Source organism: Globicephala melas, chromosome 1 (genome assembly GCF_963455315.2).
Source record: "Globicephala melas chromosome 1, mGloMel1.2, whole genome shotgun sequence".
Lineage (NCBI taxonomy): Eukaryota > Metazoa > Chordata > Mammalia > Artiodactyla > Delphinidae > Globicephala > Globicephala melas.
The window spans coordinates 29672608-29699646 of NC_083314.1; the positions used below are offsets into that span (position 1 = coordinate 29672608).

The 27039-nt window shown below is 38.9% G+C and overlaps 1 protein-coding gene across 1 annotated transcript in view; it reads right to left on the reverse strand.

The window, feature by feature from the left end:
• Window positions 1–26760, reverse strand: part of KMO (kynurenine 3-monooxygenase) — a 53653-nt gene extending 26893 nt beyond the window's left edge. The window contains 4 exon segments of the mRNA XM_030868590.3: window positions 3762–3851; window positions 5060–5157; window positions 6702–6771; window positions 26652–26760. Of these exon segments, the coding sequence (XP_030724450.1) occupies window positions 3762–3851; window positions 5060–5157; window positions 6702–6771; window positions 26652–26726 (333 nt within the window). The 5' untranslated portion in view covers window positions 26727–26760.
• Between the last annotated feature and the right edge of the window lie 279 nt (window positions 26761–27039).

A 27039-nucleotide genomic window follows, 5' to 3' on the forward strand; every position in this document is an offset into this window, starting at 1 on the left:
ATCCAAGAGAAAGGTGGGATGACTATTACGAGTCGCTCTCATTTCAGCAAAAAGAAACAGTGCAACTCAGCAGTACTACCAGCACTCCTCTGAGGGCCTCCTACACCATGCTCGCTGGCTGTTGTCTGTAAGGAAACCTGTCTTGTTTCTCCCTTGCTGCTGACCTCATGTGATCATGCAGCCTGTTTCTTTCTCCAAGGTGGTTGGAGTCAATGCATCTAAAGCTGCTGATTGCTGTGAGATTCTTTGCAAGTTTTCTCATCACTGGACACACATGACACTTAAAAATTTACATTGTTTAGAAATTTGGTCTCACCCAACGTCCCTCCATAGATAGACTGTCATTTGATTGGAACAGTGCTATTTCGCTGCCAATCTAAGATTTAAACAAAATGTCTGTTTCAAGCCTCACCTTCTCTTCTCTGAAAATGAAAGCTTTCCTCCCTCTCTGAACCATATAGCTGAGTGCCCCTGCCATCACTCGGGTGAGTTCTTTTCACAAGAACTTGATAACTATCTGTCCTCCCCAGGTTGCAAGCTCCTCTCCTGTTGCTCAGCAACTAGCACAGGGCATGGCTAGCATAGCACAGGAAGACAATTATTGCTTCCAGAAAAGATACATTTAGTTAGTATAGTTTATACTTGACTTGCATGTGTAAATCTTACTTGCCTATCAAGAAGAGGCAATTCTTTTCTTTCTTATAGCACCAAGCTCAATTTGGGGCCAATTAAACAGGACATATTAATTATCTGAAGACATTTATCTGACTATGGATGGTCAGTGGACTTTCTTTCCCTTCCTTCCCCTGCCAGGCTCATGTATTAAGATTCTGTACCTAAGTTTTCATAATGCCAAAATAAGCAGGTTATTATTTCTAAAAAGTCATTAAATAGAAAATTTTAGTCCTTCCCCACTACCCCCTCATTCCCATTTAGTCGTTGGGATGTTTTACTTTTCAATTACTTTTTTTTTTTTGCGGTACGCGGGCCTCTCACTGCTGTGGCCTCTCCTGTTGCGGAGCACAGGCTCCGGACGCGCAGGCTCAGCAGCCATGGCTCACGGGCCCAGCCACTCCGCGGCATGTGGGACCTTCCCGGACGGGGGCACGAACCCGTGTCCCCTGTATCGGCAGGCGGACTCTCAACCACTGCGCCACCAGGGAAGCCCTTCAATTACTTTTTAAACGCACACAAAATTTACCATCTTAACCATTTTTAAATATACAGTTCGATGGCATTAAATACATTTACATTGTTGCGCTACTATCAGAACCATCCATCCACAGAACTCTTCATCTTGTAAACCTGAAACTCTGTCCCCATTAAATAATAGCTCCCCATTCCTCCCTTCCTCCAGGCCCTGTCAACCACCATTCTACTTTCTCTTTCTATGAATATAACTACTCTAGATACCTTACATAAGCAGAATTATATAGTACTTAACATTTTGTGACTGGCTTATTTAGCTTAGTTTATCTAAGTTTTATCTATGTTGTAGAATATCAGAACTTCCTTCTTTTTGAAGGCTGAATGGTATTCCTTTTTATGTTGTATAGAAAACCTACACCTCTTCCATGTGTCTCTCCTTTACTCTCATACTATTACCACACACACCACACTTCTGACACCATATACATGTGGGAGTTTTCCTCAAACCAGCAATTCTCTGCAACTCCAGCTGGGCACCCTATAGTTTATTCTGACACTACTAACTTGGAGATGGCGTCAGATTCCACAGGTTAAAAGCTCAGCCCTACAAGACCATTCCTCTCCTTCACGCGCCAATTGCAAATGCAGTTTGTCACCTGTGCTTCTGACTAATCAGCTATAAATCAGAAGTTGCCATGATCCCCTCTTCAAGTTCAATCAATTTGCTAGAGTGGCTCACAGAATTCAGGGAAACAGGTTACTTACATTTACCCGTTCATTATAAAAGAATATGATAAAGGATACAGATGAACATCTAGATGGAAGAGATGCATAGGATAAAGTATGTATTTGCCATCTCTGGATGTGCCACTCTCCCAGTACCTCCATGTCTTCATGAACCTGGAAGCTCTCTGGACCCCATACTTTTGGGATTTTTATGGAGGCTTTATCATGTAGGCATGATGGATAATTAACTCCATTTCCAGCCCCACTCCCCGCTCTGGAGAATGGGGGTTGTGTCTGAAAGTTCCAAGCTTCTAATCATGAGTTGGTCTTTCTGGTGACCAGCCCCCATCCAGGAGTCCATCCAGAGTTACCTGGAAAGACACTGCTGTCACCCAGGAAATTCCAAGGGATTTAGAAACTCTGTGTAAGGAACCAAAGACCAAATATTAGAACAAAAGATGCTCCTAGTGTTTTTATCACTTAGAAGATTACAAGGGTTTTAGGAGCCCTATGTCAGGAACCAGTGCAGAGACCTGTATGTATTTTTTCTATTATCTCACATTAGTATATACCACATTTTGTTTATCCATCCATCAATGGACATTTTGGTTGCTTTTACTTGTTGACTACTGAGAATAATGCTGCTATGATCATGGGTGTTCAAATATCTCTGCCAGACCCTGCTTTCAGTTCTTTTGAATATATACCTAGAAGTGGAATTGCTGAATCATACGGTAGTTCTATTTTTAATTTTTTGAGGAACCACCACACTGTTTTCCACAGTAGATGCACCAATTTACATTCTCACCCACAGGGTACAAGGTTCCTATTTTTCCACACCCTCACCAACACTTATTTTTTGATAGTAGCCACCCTAATGAGTATGAGGTGCTTCAGCTTCTTTAATCAGCACAAGATCCACAAAGACCTTACTCCCATGAGCATATGTGCTTTATTTCTTGCTACCCAAAGTGTGGTCTGTGGACCTGCAGCATGGACACCATCTGGGTGAATTTGGCTTGCAGAAACTCAGCCTCCACCCCAGCCCTACAGAATCAGACTGTGTATTTTAACAAGATCCCAGGTGAGTCTGAGAAGTGCTGATCTACCTACAATGGACGCTCTGCAGAGGATCAGAGACTCAGAAGAATATGAACCTCACTTGGGCTCTGCAAAATGAGGCATTGCTGGATAAAGTAAGCTGGGGTTTTTCTATGGTTGATAGATTTATGGTACATTCATTCTCTCTCTCAAAGAAATAAACATAGAAAGAAAGTGTAATCAGATAAAAATACTTTGCCCAACTCTGTACATTACTATTTCAAAGATAAGAAGAAAAACACAAAGTAGGATAATGGATTTTCTTTCTTAAACACTACATCATCATCTGGCCTCTGTTTGAGAAATTATACAATGCTGAAAGCATTTCTAGTTCATTCTATAAATTCCATTATAACTATTACAACTAGAATAATAATAATTGGAGGCAAGAGAGTCAGGGGGAGGCAATAGCATCATAAAACTTAAGTTTGCATAGTGTTGTTCTTGCATAGTATGCTTAACAATAAATACATGGTAATCTCTATCTAGTTGAAAGGAGATGGGAGGGAAAGGGCATCCCAGGCCAGTATGAGTGAAGCATAGAGGCATAAAACAGCCTAATAGCAATAACAATAATAACCATTATTGAATGGTTATTAGGGACTGGGCCCTTTCTAAGCATCTCATATGAATTAACTAGTATATGTTCTTGCATTCTAAACAGGCAAGCAATGTCAAAGATAGGGTTAGAGAAGAAAGGCAGGGCCAACAAGAAAGTAGCAGGTTCCAGACATTAGACTCAGTTATTACCATTTTACAAGAAAAGTATCTCTAGTTAAACCTACCTGTGACTTTGTCCCATAGGGAATTGCAGACTTTTTTCCTGAAAGAGAGTGAATCATTCTTGCTCTCATGGGGATACCTTGGGATACAATCTGAAATAAAATCAGAAATATCAATTTCAATTTCCATAATGTGGCATCATGCAAATAAGATAAATATCGATTTTAAAATGTGCTTATTCAAGTATTTTCCAAAAATCAAAAAATGTAAAGGTCCATGAGAACACAGTATGGTAGAAAATCAATAAAAACTATGTTCCTGCAAATTTTACTTTTTAGGTTTTTTTTAACCTTTAGATTTTAGAATAGACATCAAGTTTATTTGGTCTAAAGCAAATATTACAAGCGAAGAAATGGTTCATTGTCAGAGAGATTAAGTTATTTTTCTCATGATCACAAAAGAGAGTAATGCATGAGGAGTAAATCCCAGGATTCCTGAAATCCAGTGCAAAGTGCTTTCCTACACATGCCTAAGAAAAATGTGGAAATGCAAATGGCAGTTATATTGACTTATATATCATTTCAAAGACACACTGTTGCAAAAGTGCTATCAATAAAAATATATTATTTCTCTTCACATTTCCAAGAGACATGATAGTGAGAAGTTTGGCAACATTGAATCCATATAAGGAAAATCTGCAACAGGCACACAATCCAAACACTGAGAGCTCATTGGTTTCAGAATTCAGAAGTTTTCAAATTTTAGATAGGCAATGTAGTGCATATGTGGTTATTATATGACACACAGAGGAGTCTAGGGCACCACCCCTAACACAATATTTCTTTAGTAAAACACATTCACACGAAATGAGATTTTTTTTAAAAAGCCTATAAAGAGCCTCACATCAGGTCAAGTTTGCTGCTGAGCGGGTGATGAAAAAGCTTTCTAGTCCCAGAACTTCTGGAGTACAGAGTTGTGGATAAAAGATTATGGACCTAAGTAGTCAAAAGAACAGAGTTCGCCCGCCTCCTCTCACCCTGGATGCCATCTCAGATCACACTTCTGTAGGCAGAGGTTCACGATACTGTTGAGAGCCCAGTGTCAGAAGTGATGATCGAGTTCCCATCTGATACAGTATCTGCCTGCCCCACAACCTGCTCTGGTCCCCCCAGGTGCCTCAAGTGTGAAATGTTCACCCTGTTGTGAAATATAGAAGTTTGAAAACCTTTGTAAAATGAGCTCTTATGCAGAGGTTTTTTTGGCATTAAGTGGTGCTTTGAACTAGGAGAAATCAAGACCGTGCAGTTGTTGAAAAACAGCAGATATTATTTTCTATAAGGAAAATGCATTAACAAGGTACCTGATCTTCCAGGCCAATGGATTTCAAGGCTTGTCGTCCTCTATAAGAAAGGGCCAAATTAATGCTTCTTCCACGTGCAAATTTAGTCACTCGGATATCTAAGATATTGGAAGTAAACCCCATGTTACACACACTTTCTTATATCCTAATACAGGATGAGCATAGAGCACCTGAAAAACTGGTGCCATCTGGACCAAATTAAAAGACCTTGTTAACTCTTTTAAAGAAAACACGGATAGTAATATATTTGCATTAAATTAAATTTAGATAGTTGAGGTTTTTAATGAAATCTAACAGTGCATCTTTAAAATTTTTTTTCTTTTTAAAATCTAAGGAGTTGCCAACAAACAAATGAAAGGATGCTCAACATCACTAATCATTAGAGAAATGCAAATCAAAACTACGATGAGGTATCACCTCACACCGGTCAGAATGGCCTTCATCGAAAAATCTATAAACAGTAAATGCTGGAGAGGGTGTAGAGAAAAGGGAACCCTCTTGCACTGTTGGTAGGAATGTAAATTGATATAGCCACTATGGAAAACAGTATGCAGGTTCTTTAAAAAACTAAAAATAGGACTACTATACGACCCAGCAATCCCACTACTGGGCATATACACTGAGAAAACCATAATTCAAAAAGAGACATGTAGGGGCTTCTCTGGTGGCGCAGTGGTTGGGAGTCCACCTGCCAATGCAGGGGACACAGGTTTGAGCCCTGGTCTGGGAAGATCCCACATGCCACGGAGCAACTGGGCCTGTGAGCCACAACTACTGAGCCTGCGCATCTGAAGCCTGTGCTCTGCAACAAGAGAGGCCACGATAGTGAGAGGCCCGTGCACTGCGATGAAGCGTGGCCCTCGCTTGCCACAACTAGAGAAGGCCCTTGCACAGAAACAAAGACCCAACCCAGCCATAAAATAAATAAATAAATAATTTAAAAAAAGAGAGAGAGACATGTACCACAATGTTCACTATAGCTCTATTTACAATAGCCAGGACATGGAAGCAACCTAAGTGTCCATTGACAGATGAATGGATAAAGAAGATGTGGTACATGTATGCAATGGAATATTACTCAGCCATAAAAAGAAATGAAGTTGAGTTATTTGCAGTGAGGTGGATGGACCTAGAGACTCTCATATAGAGTGAAGTAAGTCAGAAAGAAAAACAAATACTGTATGCAAACACATATATATGGAATCTAAAAAAAAATGGTTCTGAAGAACCTAGGGGCAGGACAGGAATAAAGATGCAGATGTAGAGAATGGACTTGAGGACACGGGGAGGGGGAAGTGTAAGCTGGGAAGAAGTGAGAGAGTGGCATGGACATATATACACTACCAAATGTAAAATAGATAGCTAGTGGGAAGCAGCTGCATAGCACAGGGAGATCAGCTCGGTGCTTTGTGACCACCTAGAGGGGTGGGATAGGGAGGGTGGGAGGGAGATGCAAGAGGGAGGGGATATGGGGATATATGTATATGTAAAGCTGATTCAGTTTGTTATAAAGCAGAAACTAACACACCATTGTAAAGCAATTATACTCCAATAATGATGTTAAAAATAAAAGAAAAAAAATGTAAGGAGGAAGAAGTCAAAGAATTAGAACAACATCTCACGTTATTCAGTATTGTCTTACCTTCTCTAGCTTCATATACATTAACTTGGAAATTCCTCTTGGCAAGGAAGCATGCATTTAATGATCCCACCTAGGAATCAAAGCAATTTTTTTCAAATTTTTATCTGATTCCACAAATACAGGGAATTTTTCTGGCTAAATGCAACATCATGTGTGGTCATAGCCTCAGTCATTACACTGATTTACTCAATCACTACAGGAAAATACCATTTGCAAAAATAATGGGATTAACTCAACATTAAGTGGTATAATTTTCAAGGAAGTTTTGGTTTTTCCTTTTTTTTTACTTTTGTATGATGAGATATAACTTTCATACAGAACAATCATAAACCATGTGTACTGTTTACAGAATAATTAGAAAGCGAACACCCATATAGCCACTCTGATCAAAAAGTAGAACATTGCTAATCTCCTATGTCTCCCCCAAACTCCTCCCCGGTTACAATCCCCAAATTTTCACCTAGAGGTAAACGTTCTGATTTTTGTGATAACCAATCTTTGCTTCTTTATATTTTTACCACTTAGGTATACCTCCCTAGGCAATGTAATTTAATTTTGTCTGCTTTTGAATCAGATAATTAGAATCACACTTGTGTATTACCAGCAGCTTCTGAGAGTTCGTTCTTTGCTGCCAGCATTTGGTGTTCTCAAACTTTTAAACATAGTAGTGGTTGGGTAAGGTGAGGAGGAGTATAGATTTAATTTACATAAATAAATAGTTATTAATAAAGAGATTGAACACTTTTTCATATATTGATTACCTATTTGCATCTCCTCTCTTGTAAAGTGTCTGTCTTGCCCATTTTCGGTTGAGTTGTCTGTTTTTTCTTCTATCGATCATTTGAGCTATTCAGAGATCTGAGTACAGGGTCTGTCATTTTTAAATGTTGCAAATATCTTCTTCCATTCTGTGGCTTGCTTTTTAAACTATATAGTATCTTTAATGATGAGAATCTATTTTAATGTAGTCACATTTAAGAATCTTTTACATTATTGTTAATGCATTTGGTGTCCTGCTTAAGAAATCCTTCCCTACTTTGAGATTATAACAACGTTTTTGTATATTGTCTTCTCAAAGCTTTATAGCGTTGCCCTCCTAAATAGCTTTATATAGGTTGCAGTGATTAATGCCTCACCACTAGCAACTTAAATTTAAGAACGCCATCTATATTTAATTATCACACTCGAATTTTCAGCAGCATTCAATACTGTTAACTAACCTTTCTTCTTGAAACACTAAATTTCCTTCATTTTCTGTTTTTTGCCATACATCTCTGGCCATTGCCTCTTTCTGTCTTTCACCCTTGCAAAGAAGGACAATCAAATGTTGGGGCTTCTTAAGCCTCCATCCTGGTCTATCTTCCACATCCATGGTGATGCAAAAACTTACATCTCCCACTCAGATCTCTTTTTTGAGCTCATGCATATAGATGTTTAATTGATGTACCTTTTTAAATGTCTCAAAGCACCTCAGAATCAACAGATACAAATTGAAACTTGTGATCCTTGCCCCAAATTGTGTCAGTTCTCTTCACATGGGATGGATGGGATGTCTCAATGAATGACATCTCATCCATCCAGTTGCTCAAGCTAGAAATCTAAGAGTCGTCTGTGGCACCTCTCTCTCTCTCATTCTCCACATCCAATCCATTCCAAGTTCTGCCAATTCTACCCTGTAATGTTTCTCCATCTATCCATCTCTTTTCATTTTCACCATTCTGCTGCTAGTTATCATAATCATTGTGCTCGATTAATGTCGTTTCCTTTTTATTCTACCAGCATTCATCTGACTTCTTGACCATTGATTCTCCACAAGCAGCCATTTGGTGTAATAGTGAAACAGGTCATTTGAACGAAATCTTCTGCTAAGAGAAAAAGAAAGCCCAGGCAGGTGAACTTGGCATTTGGAGCCACACCTAGGTTATCTACTGATTACAGGGGAGGCAAAGAATTTCAACAGAATTTTTGATAGATTCATGAAGTTAGAGGGACAAAATCTGGAGTGTAGGACACGTACCCCAACCTCCTGTTCAGGAGGGTTTAATAAATGCCCAGGCTTTGGGTTAGAACCCTAAACAGGTATATCTTAGAAGTAGGGTAAACTGGAAATAAATCAATGATCAAAAGGACCAAAGTAGGCTTAGGAATCATCTCTAGCCCTGATTGGATTATGTTCATCTGGGATTGCTGGTAACCACAGCCACCTGACAGAAGCAAACATAATCTTCTCAGAGAAAAATGACATCATTGTAGGCCTAAGATTTTCTCCATAATATTTTTACATTATGGAGATCACATCACTGTTCTGCCCCAGCTTTGCTAGCCTTCTTTCAGCTGCTTGTACTCATCATGCTCTCCCTCACCAAAAGATTTCTGTGGCTAACAATCTTCTTCTCTTTCCTCTTTTTCTAGTAAATGCCCATTCATCCTCAGGTCTCCACTCAGCTTTACTTCCTTAAGGAAGCCTTCTTCAGCCACTCTAACTACCTCAAACCCCTTCTTATGAGTTCTCATAGTGCTACAGATTTTTCCTTTGAGAAATGTTAAGGATTGAATTGTGACACCCCCAAATTCATATGATGAAGTCTTAACCCCAGTAACTCAGTGTGACCTTATTTGGAGACAAGGTATTTACAGAAGTAATTAAGTTAAAATGGGGTCACTAGGGTGCCCCCAAATCCAATATGATGGGAGTCCTTATAAAAAGGGGGATTTGGATACTGAAACACTCATAGAGGGAAGATGATGTGAAGAGACACAGGGAGAAGACGTCCATCTACAAGCCAAGGAGAGAGACCCAGAACAGATCTTTCTCTCACATCCCTCAGAAGGAGCCAACCCTCCTGACACCTTGATTTTAGACTTCTAGCCTCCAGAACTGTGAAACAATAACTATTTATTTTTTAAACCACTTGTTTGTGGTATTCTGTTACGGCAGCCCTAGGAAACTAATACAAAGTGCTTATCACAATTGAAAGTTTACATCCTTAGGGTGATTCTATAATCAATATCTGTCTACCCCACTAAGCTGCAAACTGTTTTTGCTCACCATTTTATCCCTGCCCAAAACCATTGTGTTTGCAACATAATCAGTACCTGATCAATATTTGTTGAATGTATAAATGAATGGTAGAGATTACATTTTTAAATAAAATTTATAACCAAACCAAGCCAAATTATATTGAGCATCTGTTATGCATGATTTAATCTGCTAGATTTTAGGGATCTAAAGATTGTCAAGCTAAGTACTCAGGCCCACTGACACCTAATTTAGTTCAGGTGTCAATCTAGTTCAATCTAGTTTAATCTAGTTCAAGAAGAGACAAACATATAAACTAATCAATGTTTAGTAGATTTTATATAAAAATTTTGCAGATCCCCCACAGTATCTGGATTTCATATATGGGTTGGTTAAAATATATATATAATAAATTTAATCATAAAACATTTATATATAATTTTTAAATAATTATATGTTTTAGTCATATAATTTTATTCCATTTACCCAATGTTTTGTGCATATAGATTGAGATACCTTTCCCTGCAAAATAATTCTCAGCCCAGAGGTGGAAATCAATGTTAAAAGAAAGAAAAAAAAGGACTAAAGGAAATCTTACAGAACATACAAGAAAGGGATTAATTTTGCCTTAAGGGATCTAGCAGATTGTATTTTTCAAAGATGGTCATAACAATACCTCTTCTGTTATTTGATCTCAACACTCCTTCAGCAAGAAGTGGAGTTTATTTCTTCACTTTCTTGAATCCAGGAGGGCCTGTGATAGCCTTGATCAATAAAATGCAGTAGAAGCGACACCTGAGCCGTTTCCAGGCATTGTCCTTAGCTGGCTTGGAAGCTTCTGCTTCCTGCCATTTGGAAGCCAGTGATCATATAAGAAGAGTACCTATCTGGAGGCTGTTATGTGTGAGAAACACAAGCCACATGGACAGTACCCATGCAGTTGCTCTAGTTAAGAGCCTCAGCTGAGCGTTTCACCCATCAACAACCAACACAAACTGCCAGCCATGGGAGTGTGCCATCTTGGACATCCAGCTTAGTCAAGCCTTCAGATGACTGCAGCCCCTGGTACATGGCAGAACACCCACAGAACTGTGAGGCGTAATAATAGATTGTTGTTTTAGGCCACTAAGTTTTGGGGTAGTTTATTACACAGCAATAGATAGCCAGAACAAAGGGATTGGTAAAAGCTTACTGGAGAAGACTATGTTTCAGTTGAGTTGAAGAATGAAACTATTTTGACATGTAGAGAAGAAGCAAATTGATAAAGAGCATGAATCCTTTGGAATTTTAAAAACAACTTTCAAGAGATATAGAAAAATGATTATTTGGAAAATATTTATTGATTCCTAAGTATTACAAGAATCTTTGTTAGGCATTAAAAGTGATCCAAAGATAATACATAATGGCTGCCCCAAGGGAGTTCACAGTCTTGGCTGGATCTTCATTTTTTCAAATATTATTCACATATTTATTTAGCACATATATATTGATTTTTTCCTATGTGCCAGCTCTGTGCTAGATGTTAAGGATACAACCAAGAGCAAGATATATCTAGATCTCTCAAGGGGATTACAGTCGATTATAACACAGTGATAAATAGCATGGTGGGGGAAGTACAGCTATGAGAGTACGGAGAAAGGACCCTTAAGCCAAATGTAGGGTTACAGAGTAAGATAGGGTATGACTTCTCAGAAAAAAATGAAATCTAACCTGAGACTGAAAGATTGAGTGGGAGTCAGCCAAATAAGTGTGGGTGGGTCAGGAGGAAGAGGGTTCTAAGCAGAAGGAACACATGATAAAGGTTAAAAATAACTACTAGAAAGAATAAAACAGAAATCCAATTAAAGAAACAATAATAATAATGTACAAACCCAACAAGAAGTTGTTATGTATCATTCATTCATTGCTCTAACTCATTTAATCTTCTCTGCAGCCATATGAAGTAGATACTTTATTATCTTGTTTTACAGATATGGAAATTGAGGCACAGAGAAGTTAAGTGGCTCCCCTAAGGTAACACAGCTAGTGAGTGCTGGAGTTGGTATCAAGATTCAGATGGATCCAATCTGTCTCCAGAACACAGGCTCTTAATCAATAAAGTAGAAGTATTGGTGAATAGCATACAGTTGAAGATTGAGACCATGAATTAAGAGTGGCCCCAAGATTTGAGGTTTTGTTATATTTTTTTCATTGTAGCACTGAACAGCTTGGATTCTATGGAGAGGAAGAAAACCACTGGAATCAAGCAGAGTGGGATCCATCCATTTGGATGGAATAGAAAGCAAGGAGTTGAAGTATTATGTGGATTGATGAACAATAACAATTAAGTTGGATGGGATGAAAGGAAAACAGAGAGGACTGATAAATGGGGGGAGTTGGAGTTCCCTGTGAAGAATAGATGTAGGAGAAGCAACTGAATGAGAGAGCTAGTAAGTTAGGAGGCTTTGAACAGAGAGTCCTAAATCCAACACTATTATCGTAGATGAGGCACTTCTGTGGAATGACAAGGTCGAGGTCCAAGATGTGGTCATGGGACTTGGAGACTGAAGTATGATGGAGGTGGAAGGGATTGAAAGCACAGAGTTCTAGGAACTAACAGGCTAGGGAATTGGTTGGGTCATCAATGTAAACTTTGATAGTCACTCAGTGTGATGTCAGGGCTGGGGTATAGAAAAAAGATTATGAAGTCTTCAGTATTGGGTAGAAGTGGCCTAGAAGTTGATTGATGACCACAGTGAGGGGACAGAGGTGATATAAGTAGTATAAGTAACCTCAAATGATTTGCACATAAAAATGGAGACAGGGCTGGAAGTTTCGGTGTAGAGTAAGGGTACCATGGCAACTCCCAATCTTGAGATACTTGAGCTGTGGGAGAAGGCTGCAAGAGAGCTGCTGTCCTCAGGTTTAAGCTAAGGCCAGGAGTCTGAGGGGAAATGTAATAAGTAAAGCAAAAATACTGGAAATTTTGCCTACCAAAAAACAGATCCAGTGGGCTCTGTGGAAGATTTTGGAAGGGAAGGGAGAAAAGAGAAGTTCAGCAGGGAGACAGGAATCACAGATATGGATGAGGGTACACCTGCGAGGGCACACTTAACTAGAGGAGCTCTGAGATGTGAGGCTGCTGTGTTCTCAGCAGCCCCCAGTGGATGTGGGGATTAAGGAGAGGGGTTGCACCTGGGCAGTGTTTAGGGGCCCTATTAGTACAATTGTAGGCACAGGAGGACCTGAGTCCTCTTCTATTTACTCCACCTAAGTTTTTTTTCCTCTGCTCCAAGGCAACTTAGCATCTAAGCACTTAGATATTCTTTTTCTTAATAATCTGATAGTTCAGGGCTTGTGTCTCCTCTCACCATGGATACTGCAGCCACCTAACTTTCTTCATGTTATTCAATTTCTGTAGACTGTGATGGTTATTTTGTAGTCAGTCCCTATTTAAACCATTAAGTGTGTGGAAAGTTTAAAAATTTAATTTTGCAAAGCAATTCACATATTTAATATCCTGAAAGGCCAACCAAGAAATCCATGTTGAATTATTTTGTTAAATAAATATACCAGAGGTAAGGGGTGGTAAGTAGGCAGAACATAGAGGATTTTTAGGACATTGAAAATACTCTGTATGATACCCTAATTTTATACATTTATCCAAACCCACAGAATGTACAACACCAAGAGTGAACAAGGTAAACTATGAAATTTGAGTGATAATGATGTATCAGTGTAGGTTCATCAACTGCAACAAATATACCATTCTGGTGGGGGTGGTTGATAATGGGGCCAGAGGTATATGGGAAATCTCTGTATTCCCCTTAATTTTGCTGTGAACCTTAAATTGTTCTAAAAAATATAGTCATAATAAGTAAGTAAGGACTTCCCTGGTGGTCCAGTGGTGAAGAATCTGCCTGCCAATGCAGGGGACACAGGTTCGATCCCTGGTCCAGGAAGATCCCACATGCTGCAGGGCAACTAAGCCCACGCACCACAACTACTGAAGCCTGCGTGCTCTAGAGCCCGTGCTCCACAACAAGGGAAGCCACCACAATGAGAAGCCCGAGAACTGCAACAAAGAGTAGCTCTCACTCGCCGCAACTGGAGATAGCCCGTGCGCAGCAACGAAGAGCCGGTGCAGCCAAACAAAAAAAAGTAAGTAAATAAATAAATAAGCAAACCATTTTTTTCCTGTGTAGCCACTACTTAAATTGAGAACACATTACTTGCTAACATTTGGTGTGTCTGAAGAGATCATTACAAATTGCTTCCCTCTTAATCCCTCAGTCTGAAGTGACTTCACCTTGTATTGTCATCATTTTCTCATCAGTGATCAAGCTATCTCAGCTGACAGTATGACTTGGTGCTTGGCATAAAAAACTGTGTGTCTTAATATCTTTTTCATGCCTTTCTTCACACCTCTCCAGCAAGGCCCTGGACTCTTTTGTATTTCACTAATCACAGCTCCTTTGATCTTTTTTTTTTTTTTTTTTTTCCGGTACGCGGGCCTCTCACTGTTGTGGCCTCTCCGGTTGCGGAGCACAGGCTCCAGTCGCGCAGGCTCAGCGGCCATGGCTCACGGGGCCAGCCGCTCCGCGGCATGTGGGATCTTCCCGGACCGGGGCACGAACCCGTGTCCCCTGCATCGGTAGGCGGACTCTCAACCACTGCGCCACCAGGGAAGCCCTCCTTTGATCTTCTTAATTCCCTTTTTTCCTCCCCTGATTTCTTCCAGCTTACGAAAAGTTGCCTGCCTATCTTCCTTTCACATGTGTGTTAAAGAATATCTAGTAAGGGCAATAGTAGTAAGTTGTATCAAGGAAAAGAAAAACTGTAAGCTAACTAAAGTTCATACAATAAAATAAATTTCTTCCAAAGGCTAAATTGCTCTATTGCATTAGGGAAAAAAATAGAAAGGCTAGATAGAATAAGTCTCACTGAAGGAAAAGAGAAAGGTTTGTGAAACTCCTCTTTCTTTCACAGTATTATAATCATAACTGCTTCTTTTATGTTTGTGGAAAGCAGGACAGGGGAAGGATATTGATCAGGAGACCAACTGGGTCAGGAAAGTTGGAATGAGGCTAGAGGAAATAATTTAGAAATGAGTTTTTCTTACTGGGAAAACAGACCAGGGAGAAAGACGGTAGGATACAAAAGCCACGATCTAAACAATGAAAGGTCAGTGAACCTAATATAGGGAAATTGTGTAACCGAGCAGGACCCTTTAGGGCCTTCCCAGGGCATGCCCTTCCGCCATGTCCTCTGCTTTAGCTGTTCTCTGAAGTACCTAGATAATAGTATCTGATGCACATTTCCTGAGTTGTTTTACAGATGTGAACCCCTCCCCCCCCCCACCAAATGGAAGGTGTTAACTACTTGGTGACCATGAGCACATAGCCCCCACACCTCCTGAAGCCTAAGGATTGATAATGTTAACCCCTGTGACCCTGCTCTGTTACCTCACTATCAATGAACCAGAGAATTGTGCATGAGCTGATCACATACCCTGCGATACCCACCCCTCACCTGGCCTTTAAAAATGCTTTGCTGAAACCCTTCAGGGAGTTCCGGGTTTTCTGGGCACGAGCCACCGTCTCCTGGCATGGCCCTGCAATAAATCTTCCTCTGCTCCAAACTCCAACATTTTGGTTTGTTTGGCCTCACTGTGTGTCAGGCAGACGAACTTGCCTTTGGTGACAATGACAGAAAAGTGGAGAAACTGAGACTCAGAAGCAAGAAATCCATTCATCTCTTTCCTGGGAATTCAACTTGAATTATAGAGTAAATGAGCTGTAACAAATGACGTACAAACAAGAGTCTCAGTGACTGAGTTCAGAACAGGCTCAGTTCCAAGCCAATGGTGGGCCAATGGTCTACTTTCATGGGTTTGTTATGTTACTTTTCTTTGACCAAAATTTGATTCCAGGATCTTGGGAGATGAAGCTGACTCAGGTGGAGATTCTCCTTCAATCCTTTCTAAGGTTGGAAGTGTTGATCTCTACCTCTCTAACACTTCTTGTGTTTACCAATTGAGCGTGTATAAATGGTTCCTCATGAGGGAGAAGGAAAAGAAGGAACCTCAGGTGATATGGACACAATAGGGTTAAATATAATCTTGGTTCATGAAAATATCAAGGGCTAGAGAGGATGAGGGCCAATAGGATCTCTTACGCATTGCTTGCAATGATCTCAAGTTGAGTATTCACATAACTGACAAATCAGCAATTCCTCTTCAAGGCATATACCCAAGAGAAACTCCAGGAGACACATGACAGGATATCCAGAGCCACAGTTTTCATAACTAAAAATAAACAAAATACTGGAAGCAGCCTAAATAGCCATCACAGAGGTATGGACAAATAAATTATGATATATTTACACAATAAAATACTACAATATGAATATATTAGTAACACTACAGGTAAAAAGAACATGTCCCAGATGACTTCATACTGCGTGATGCTCATATAATAAAGACAACTACAACTAAACCACAGATACATGCATATAACAATTTTTAGAAGTATATATTTTATAGAATTTTTTTTTTTTTTTTTGTAGTACGTGGGCCTCTTAATGTTGTGGCCTCTCCCATTGCAGAGCACAGGCTCCAGATGCGCAGGCCCAGCGGCCACGGCCCACGGGCCCAGCCGCTCCACGGCACGTGGGATCCTCCCGGACCGGGGCACGAACCTGCCCCCCCTGCATTGGCAGGCGGACTCTCAACCACTGTGCCACCAGGGAAGCACCAGAAGTATATATTTTTAGGAGCATATTATTTATGTGTGTATATATATGATCAGCATATATCATATATACATAAAACTTTTATATATATAAAATCAAGAGAATGATAAACACGAGATTCAGGCCAATGTAATGGGTGGGAGAGAAGCACAGAGGCTGTTATAAGTCATTCAATGTATCAATTCCAGGTTGAGTGGTGAGTTCAAAAGTACTGCTGCTTATTATTATTAATAAACACACAAAAGAATAAACAAAAATGCCTTCTCCAAGACCAGTCATAATAAGGTGTCCAATTCTGTATAACTAAGGTTTGAATAAAATTAAAAGAAAAAATATTGGTAGATGTTACATAAATTCAACTAGAAGGATTAGTTAACATGGCTAATAAAGTACTTTTCAGACTCTAACTTTATTTCTCCTTCTTACTTTGTGTAAAATGCACTTAATCAGGAATGAAGTGCCTTGTTTAGTTGTTACACAGGCAAAAAGGCTAGCAAGACATAAAGATATAAATGCAAAGGAAAATGTGTGTACATCATTCTGAGCACACCACAAACTCTCAGTTAAGGCACAGCTGGTTCCTGTAAATCAATAGGGGAGGAGGGTGGTGAGAGGAGAGAAGAAACTAGGCAGGGTTAGACTCCTGGGAGCAATCAGCAGTTTTCATGCCAGTTCTTAGAGTTAAGCCTGGACAGAGCTAAGACAGTTCTATTAATGACATGGACAATTATGAAAAATCTCTATATTTCTTTTGAAACACCAATAGTCCACAATAGTAAACAGTTTTGATCATAAAATAATTTGTAAATTAAATGTTTTATTAACAACTGCTCTAGCCTGTTTGCTTAAACAGAGCTCTGATGAGATTCCTGGGTTATGTAATTATAGATTTACCCAATTTATTGTTCTTCCATTTCTCTACTTCCTCTTGTCTTACTTCCTTCTTTAAAGGTCATATGCTTTGACTCACCCTGGCCCATTATATTGATGCCTAACTTACCAATTTAAAAGATAATTTGAAAATTTCTTTTATATAAATGTGAGTGGGATAAGCTCAGCATTCAGCAGGTGTGGCTTTTTGTAATAGGATTCATTAACTTTCTGCTGATTCCCATGTGACCTCTTCAGCAATGATTGTTCAAGTGTCCAATGATCATGAGAAAACTGTACCTTTTAATTTATAAATGCTGACTTTGACAGGAAGAGGCAACATGATTATAAACATGTCACACCTTTTATGCCTTTTAATATAATGTGTTTGAAATTAATCTGATAATGTAATGTTAAACATGTGTCACCTATGTTGACCCATAGTGTCAACATAATGAAGCATATAAAACTCTCCCTAAGAGTCACAGAGTTTGTTTGTTTATGAGTCTGTCACCAAACAGACTTTAGTAAAGTCTGTTACTACCTCCTACTCATGAAACTATAGCTTGATCTCTGAAGAATTTGATCTTTGAACATAGCAATGTAATGAGAAGAACAAGACTGTTAACTGTACTTACTCTGAAATAAGCAAATAAAAGTGTCTTCAGGGACTTCCCTGGTGGTCCAGTGGGTAAGACTCTGAGCTCCCAAAGCAGGGGACCTGTGTTCGATCCCTGGTTGGGGAACTAGATCCCACATGCATGCCACAACTAAGAGTTTGCATGCCACAACTAAGAAGTCCACATGCTGCAACTAAAAAAGATCCCACATGCCGCAAATAAAGATCCCACGTGCCGCAACTAAAGATCCCACATGCCGCAACAAAACATCCCATGTGCCACAACGAAGATCTCTCATGCCACAGCTAAGACCCAGCGCAGCCTAAATAAATAAATAATGAATAAATATATTTTTAAAAAAGGTCTTCATACTTTGTAACAATTCCATCTGCTAGAATTGTGTATGTAACGCCATTACCCTTCACTGGGACTACTACAAGTTTTCTAATAACTCTCCCTCCCCCCCAGTCTCTACCTATTTAAGCCATACTTCCACCAGAGCTAGTTATCTTCTAAAACAGAAATCAAATGATGCATTTTCTTTCTTAAAATCCTTTAATGGCTCCTTAGGAAAAAGTCCCAAATTTTCAACATGGCATAAAAGACTTTTACATGGGAACCCAGCCTCTCTCTCCAGCTCATTTTTTGCTATTCCCTTGTACTTACTATCTGTAAGAGGTATACCAAAGTCACTGTATATTTCCTGAATATGCCATGCACTTTTATACTTATGTGCCTTTGAATCTAATGTTCCCTTTGCCTGGACTGTTTTTTTCTGCTTTAGCCTTCATTCAAGACTCATGTCCTCTGTGCAATTTCTCTCAGTATCTCTCCTACTCCAAAAGACTTGTCTTTTCTTCTTTAATTCCATGGATGTATATGTGTGTGTGTGTGTGTGTGTGTGTGTGTGTGTGTGTGTGTGTGTGTATGTGTGTTTTAACGTCTCTCATAATTAACTAAATTATTTATTTACATTCCTGTCTGACTTACCCACCAGGCTGTGAGTGCCCAGGGAATAATGATATGTGGTGTATGGCTTGTACTTTATCAATCTTTCTATTTCTGGTACAGACCTGATACTTAGTAAAAACCTTAACATTTTTTAATAAAACATTAGAAAATACAGATAAACATGAAGAAAAATGTAATCTCCTACAATCTTACCATCAGGGAGAACCGGTGTTAAGATTTTCTATGTATGTAAAGCAAACGATATTTCTTTTTAAAATGGTAGCAGGATATATATTTTATTTCATAATTTCCTTTAAAAAATGAATTGTATACTGTGAATATATTTCCAAGTCATAAAATATTTTAAATCATAATACTTGATAGTTGCATTACATTTCATTGTATGCAATGCCCTTATATTTGTACATTTGAGTTATTTTAATTTTTTAGGATTATAAATGATTGCATGGAGCCCACTGAGTTCTTTTGATAAAATCACAGTAATGAAATGGTCCATCAAAGCACAAGTCTTAGTGGCAGGGACCAAACTCTCAGAAACTTCTGAGATCTACACCCTCTTTCTGTCTGCCCCATTGGTTCTTAGGCCTTAGTACCAGGGGGGAATGGAATAAATATAACAGGGTAACAAGAAAGGAGGGAGAAGAAAATCTGAGATAAGTGGAGGAGATGATTTTGATTGCCTGGAGTGTGGGAGGAGTTTGCTGTATTTTCTTTGGTTTTGTTTTTGGAATAGCTGCAAAGTACATGAAAGAGATTGAGAGTGAGTGAGATTTTTAGAAAGTTTTGTTACAGGTTTTGAACATATTCCAGATTTGGTGTTTTGGGGGGACCACGTTAAAGATTCTAATGCTTTTAATTCCCCTCAGGTTGAAGGACGATCGTTCCTCTAAATGCAGTGCCTTGCTGAGGCTGACTTCGGGAGAGAGAGCTGATGCTGCTTTCCACAATTCCCCCCTATTTTTAAGACAATCAGCATGTATTTTTTCAAATTGTCTTCCAGAAAAAAGTACCAATTTAGATTATCATCAACAGTGGAGGAGTGCTTTTTTCTCTTTGAGTGGACAGATAGATGAATAGGTGGATGGATAGATGTTTATGGCCAGATGGACAAACAGAGTATTTCGGAACCAATGAAAAGGAAAGCAAAACACGTTCCTTGCAGGGAGTTAATAATACTTTGATCTGTCTAGAGTTACTGGTTCCATTCCAGGTACTGCTCATCAGGTAGCAAATGAAATAAACTCTGAGCAAGGAATTCTGTTTTATGTAGGTGAGAACAGGATTTATGAGGCAACTTAGAAGTCCATCAGGATAGCAAAACAAAAAAAAAATCTCAAAATGTTAGTCTGGTGTGTTAGAGAAATATAGATACTTGAGCAAGATAGCTGAAAGAAAACTTGTTTGGTGGGAGGAAATGAAGCACAGCAAAATTACAAAAGAGATTGAGGAAAGCTGGTAGAGTGAAATGAAAACTTGTCCCTAGCCATTGAGCAACCGCAGGATGATGTCTGTGGTCACAAAATAAATCCACTCTACTTCTGTTTGTAGAAGTTGCTAGATATCAGGGCAGTAATAAAGGTTTTTCATACACAGATTTTAGTGCCTGAAGAGCAGAAAATAAGAGTGGAGTGAATAGAGTTTTGTTTATTTTAATATTAGTAGAACAACAATAATAATAACGGTAATTAAGTTATTTACATGGTTTGTCTCATCAATATTTGCATAAAATAAAAAGTAGACACTTGAACCAACTATATATAGACCTATATATGGAATTATATATAGACCTTGACCAAAGATTATGAAACATTTGATGGTTTATATGTGTCTAGAATATTTATTTTATAGAAAGTAAAAATTCTGGGTGACATTTGATTTCTGTTTTTACGAAGACTACATTGAGAACAAAGCTAGCGATCTGTGAGTGAGGAAGCATGAAAAAGAAGCAGCATAATGGTAGAATTAAAAGACCTAGGGACCGGCACATATATACAATGGAATATTTCTCAGCCATGAAAGAAACGAAACTGAGTTATTTGTAGTGAGGTGTATGGATCTAGAGACTGTCATACAGAGTGAAGTAAGTCAGAAAGAGAAAAACAAATACCGTATGCTAACACATATATATGGAATCCAAAAAAAAAAAAAGTTGGTCCTGAAGAACCTAGGGGCAGGACAGGAATAAAGACGCAGACGTAGAGAATGGACTTGAGGACACGGGGAGCAGTAAGTATAAGCTGGAGAGAAGTGAGAGAGAGGCATGGACTTATATACACTACCAAATGTAAAATAGATAGCTAGTGGGAAGCAGCTGCATAGCACAGGGGGATCAGCTCGGGGCTTTGTGACCTCCTAGAGGGGTGGGATAGGGAGAGTGGGAGGGAGATGCAAGAGGGAGGGGATATGGGGATATATGTATACATATAGCTGATTCTCTTTGTTATACGGCAGAAACTAACACAACATTGTAAAGCAATTATACTCCAAAAAAAGATGTTAATAAATAAATAAATAATAAAAATAAAACAAGTAGAAAAAGAAAAAAATATCTAGGGACCTAGTTTTTGCCCATGATGAAGCAAACGAGATGCAGAGAGGGTAAGATTTCTTGGGCTTCCAGCTGGTTGCAGCCTCTCCTCCTCCTCTTCACTGTCTTCTGCTCTTTCTGTCCAACTGAGCTGAGTGAAGAGTGAGCTCTGAGGGGAAAGATCCTAGGGAGAAAGGGCAGAAAGCACCATCTAGGGCCAATTTGGTATCAGGACTATATTGAGCCTATAAATCTGTGACAGAATTATCATCTATAGAAGTGAGACACAACCTCTCATAGAATCAAGGTCAAGCAGTTTCAAAGGCAATGACTTGAATACTAGGGGAGAGGGCACAATTAACGACAGTAAGTCATAAAATGCACAACTCTCCTTACCCTGATGTTTTGAATGACTTTACCCTCTAAATAGCTCTTAATGGAGAATTTTGCTGGGTCAAACATAGGGAGAATGGAGTGGGGTTGCTTGTCAGCAGGGGAGACAAAAGAAATGCTTCAGTATTGCCCTAAAATACATCTTCAAAGTGTGTGCCGGAACAATGCACACATACTTCAACAGAAGGCTGCAGCTAAGGCTGGAATGCTTAAGAGTCCTTTCAGCTAAAACTCTTAAACTTCAGCCAAAAAGTGAGGGCTCAGTAGCTGTAGTTGTCACTGAAATCTCTGGTCATTTTCATCATACCTGTAAACATTGAAAATAGTCACCTCAGAAGCAGCATTTCTGAATACCAAGGATCTGAATACCTACATATCTTAAGGACACATGTGCAGGATAGATGGCCTTTCTTTTGACTTCTCTGGCTTGTCGCTTTGGGAAGAAAACACACCTCACTCTAACACAAAGTAAGGCAGCTTGTGTGGCAGTTTTTTCCGCTAGGTCAACTTGTTAGAATTGGAAAACTGTAAAACTCCTTCCAGCCTGAAAAGTAGAGATTGTTTTTCAAATTAGTCCTTCAAAGGACCGCATTCCTTATGATTCCATTCTGATGAAAAATATTGTCTTTCTTTTAATTGCCCATAACTTCTAACAGCATGATCCCCCATTTTGTTCTGAAAGCAAACTCATGCACACAAAATATTTTAGTGTGTTTGACAGTATAAGGCACTGGGATAACCTTCATAAAAGGAAAGGGAGCAGGACCCAAAGATAAGAAAATCTTTAGACTCATGAAGTTAAAAACCTTCTATGGGGAATACACTCTGCATATCTATAACTTTCACAGAATGCAGTCTGTGAGAAAGGCAAGCAAAGCTCTGTGTGCGTTGCAGGGGAAGGGGAGGTAATCACCATTGCAGGGGAAGGGGTTGGGAGCAGTGTTTCCCACGAGAAGGAAGATAACTAAGCCAATACAGTCATTTTGCTAAATATCCAGATTAACGTTCTTGAAAAACTGTTTTAACATCTTTTTCCACTCTTCAATAGCTCAACTTTCACCAATTTATGACCATGGTTTACAGTTTCTTTCACCTTTAGTTGCTGAGTAAGATTCTTTCATTGATCTATTGGCTCCTTCTGACCTTTTGGACTTGACATGTCTTCAAAGAACAGAAATCAACTGGTTAATCACAGAATCAGATGATCACTATACTAGAGCAAAGACAAATTCTAAGGGTAATCTTTCACTAGACAAGGCACCATTGGGAAAAAAATACGTTCACTATATTCTTTGGACTTCGAGTAAAGGTTCTCAGCTCCATTTCATTTTTTCCCCTGGGGCCCAGAGAGAGTCTTTAATGTAGTAGACAGTATAAAGGATTAGGATCAGTCCATGGGGAGGAAGAGTATGGGAAAGGTGGGGGAAAAAATGCAAGGGGGCTTCCCTGGTGGAGCAGTGGTTGAGAGTCCGCCTGCCGATGCAGGGGACACAGGTTCGTGCCCTGGTCCGGGAAGATCCCACATGCCGCGGAGCGGTTAGACCCGTGAGCCATGGCCACTGAGCCTGCGCGTCCGGAGCCTGTGCTCCGCAACAGGAGAGGCCACAACAGTGAAGATGCAAGGAAGTAGATGGGTAAGAAAATAATTTTGTCCTTTATGTATTGAATTTAACCTTCTTGAATTGCTCTATTTAATCAATGTTTTTTTTTTTGTAATTTCCTCAATATTCAGACTTCCATCCAATATGAAATTTCTTTTACCTTCATATCATTAAGAAGAGTTTTTCATTCCTCTCATTCATTCATCCATCAAATACTAACTAAATAATGACATTAAGCAATGTTAGGTATGGTTCCAGCCATAAGAGTCTATATCCTAGTTGGAGTAGATATTTAATAAAGAGTTTACCTTTATTTACCAAAAACAAATAAAGTGTATAAGTTCAGATACTGATAAATAATACAAAAAAACAAAAAACAGGGAAAAGATGAGGCCAGGCAGGTAGACAGGCTCAGTTCCTGTAGGGCCTTTGGTAAGGAGTTTGGATTTTATTTTTTTTGTAATGGGAAACCACTGGAAGGTTTTAAGCAAACAGTGATAATTATCACACTAATGATTTAAAAGTGGCTGCTGTGTAACTGCCTGTGGATAAGAGTAGAAGCTGGGAGACCACTTAGGAGGAAATCAGGACTATGGATGAAGGGTGTTGATGGCCTGGACTAGGATGTTAGCAATGGCCAGAATTGAAATATATCTTGGATATAGAGCCACCAAGGCTTACTGGTAGAGTGAAAGAGGAATGGGGTTTGCATAAAATGAAAAAAAGAACATGATTCCTAGGCATGGACCTGAGCAATAAGGTAAATAGAATTCCTTTGCAGAGGAATTTTAGTTGCTTGTTAATACACGTGTATTAATTCATGTCTTCTATTTTCTAGCACATGTATGTATGCATGCACAGATAATGACGTGTTTACATGATGAAGAGTTCAAGTGTTATTCGGGGAGAAATCTGTGGATGATACCCATTTTTATGCCTTCCAAAATCGTATATCCAATCACATATTTGTTATCTCCCCTTGGACTTCTAAGACATTTTAAGATATATCACTGCTGCCACCCTAGTCCAAGTCTTGGACAAACACAACAGCCTCTTAACTGGTGTATCTGGTCTTCTTACAATTTTCCCAACTCTTCTCTACATAACAGCCTAAGGAATCTTAAAATCGCAGCTTGCTTTCCTACCTAAGATCTTCCAATGGTTTTCCATTGTGTCTAGGATAAAATCTGTCTGCCTTGCCCTCTAAGATCCTAGGATCTCTGGCTATTTCATTCTCCCCAGCCTCAGCAGCTACTCTTCTCCACTCTCATTCTTTCTGCCTTTCTGTCTGCTCCAAGAAAGTGCCCAGCCCATTATCTATCGCCTCAGTGTTTCTCTTCGGACAGTCGTTCATCTACCCAAGATGCTCTTTCTGTAGCCCTTCGCATGGTTCCTTCCTTCTCATCATTCAGGTCATATGCCTCCCCCTCAGAAAGGCTGCCCCTGAGCACACTCTAAATGGACACCCGTTAAGACACTACCGCATTACCCTGCTTGCATTTCTTTCATAGTGCTTAGGTCTCACCGAATTTATTTATTCGTTTTCTTCTCCATTGTCTTTCTCCTCCCTGAATGTTCACCACTGTATCCCTAGTACCTAAAGCAATGTTAGCACATAGCTGGCACCCAATAAGATTTTGTTGAATACATGAATTCTCCTTTTATGTAAAATTTAGAAAGGAAAAAACTGGACTGAAGCCTGGTATGAAGTAATAAGAAATGATGACACATGTCACATGCATTGGCCAACAAGACATGTGGTAGCCTTCCTTAGCATTTTGAAATTTAGAACCAGAAAAGTTAGAACTATCATCGTACTTTGGGGAAAACACAAGAAAGAAGGCAAAACAAAAGTCAGAATTAGTATAAACTGTATAACTCTATGTGCGATATAAAATATACTGATCTATATACAACCCAGAACAGTGTCTGGCACATATTAGGCCCTTAATAAATTTTTGTTGAGTAAATGAATGAATGAGCTAAAGGCCTGCAAATCATTAGACCAAAAGCAAAACCAAAATGATTAAACTTTAACTAATGGGGATATTTTTACTCCAAAATAGGAGTTCTGCTAAGGGAGGGGAAATACAGTTTAGCTGATGCAGCCCCACATTAAGCAGAGCTAGCTTTCATATAATAACGACAGAGCAGAGGAGAGCCCCCTCCTACATCTTGCTAAATGTGGGCCATCTCAGCCCCTTCATCTCACCGGCTCTGTGAGAGAGGAGGCCTAACTTCACCACCCTAGGACCAGCTCCACTGCGCCAGCCAAATAAGGTGACTAAACAGGTTTTACTCCCAAGTACTCAGATAACTAGTGAACATTCAACATGATAGTTTTGCGTTAACTTCATGTTTCTTGACCCTTTTATTCTTATTAGACAGTATAAACTGAGTTATTAACCAAAGTGGGGCAAATGTTTTGATTAAAATGACTATTTACACTAATAATCTGTTTTTAAAGAGTAGCCAATTTGGGGATTAATCAAATTCGATTTGCTTTATTTTCTATTTTAAAAATGCTGTACTGAAAAAGCAGGGGAAAACAGACACTTTTGTATTTAATGGAAATAAAATCGCTTTTCTAGAAAAGAGCAAACTAAACTAATACCACATTTTAAAAAGGTGTATTTAAATATCAGAAAAGTTTCAAAAGAAAGTGAACAATCCTTACAAATGATTAGTAATAATCATTAAAATACGTGAAATAGGTAAGGAAGATTAGAGGTACAAACTTCCACTTACAAGATAAATGAACTGTACATCGTGAGGAATATAGTCAATAATTATATAGTATCTCTGTATGACAACAAACACGTGGTCAAAAAGTACAAACTTACAGTTATAATGTAAATAAGCACTAAGGGTGTAATGTACAACATGTAATTAATACTGCTATATATTATATATGAAAGTTAAGAAAGTAAATCCTAAGAGTTCTCATCACAGAAGATCTTTTTCTTTTATTTTGTATCTGTATGAGATGAGGGATAATGTTCACTAAACTTATTGCAGCAATCATCTCATGATGTATATAAGTCAAATCATTATGCTGTACACTTTAAACTTATACAGTGTTGTATGTCAATTATACCTCAATAAAACTGGAAGAAAAAAATTAAAGAAGTTAATCTCTGATAAACAAATAAAAAAGAGTAATGATAATTAATATAATACTGCTAACAGGAATAATATATCCAAAGAGATTCTTACCAAGCCACCACCAATGACAGCTATGTTTTTCCTTTGAATATCAGAAGAATCCATCACTGCCAAAGTGGTTTCCATAATTTTTGCTGGTCTTGTCACGGAGAAGACTGTCTCCTACACACTGATTTCCTCCGGTCTTTGCCCAAAGCCCTGCAATTGTGAGCCAGCAGCATTATTTGAGCAAGGCTAATTTTCCTTGAACTTAGAAGGTAGCATTTAACCCGTTAGTTGCCCAAAGGACAATCAGCTCAACTTTAGGAAAAAAGGGAATTCATTGCAATAATCAAAATTTGAAAAATCCAGACAAGTGAAGCTACTCACTATCTTATGTGTAAAACAGAATTTTTAAAGCACAGTTTTACAGCTTTTCTTCTTCCTTTTCTAAACTGTG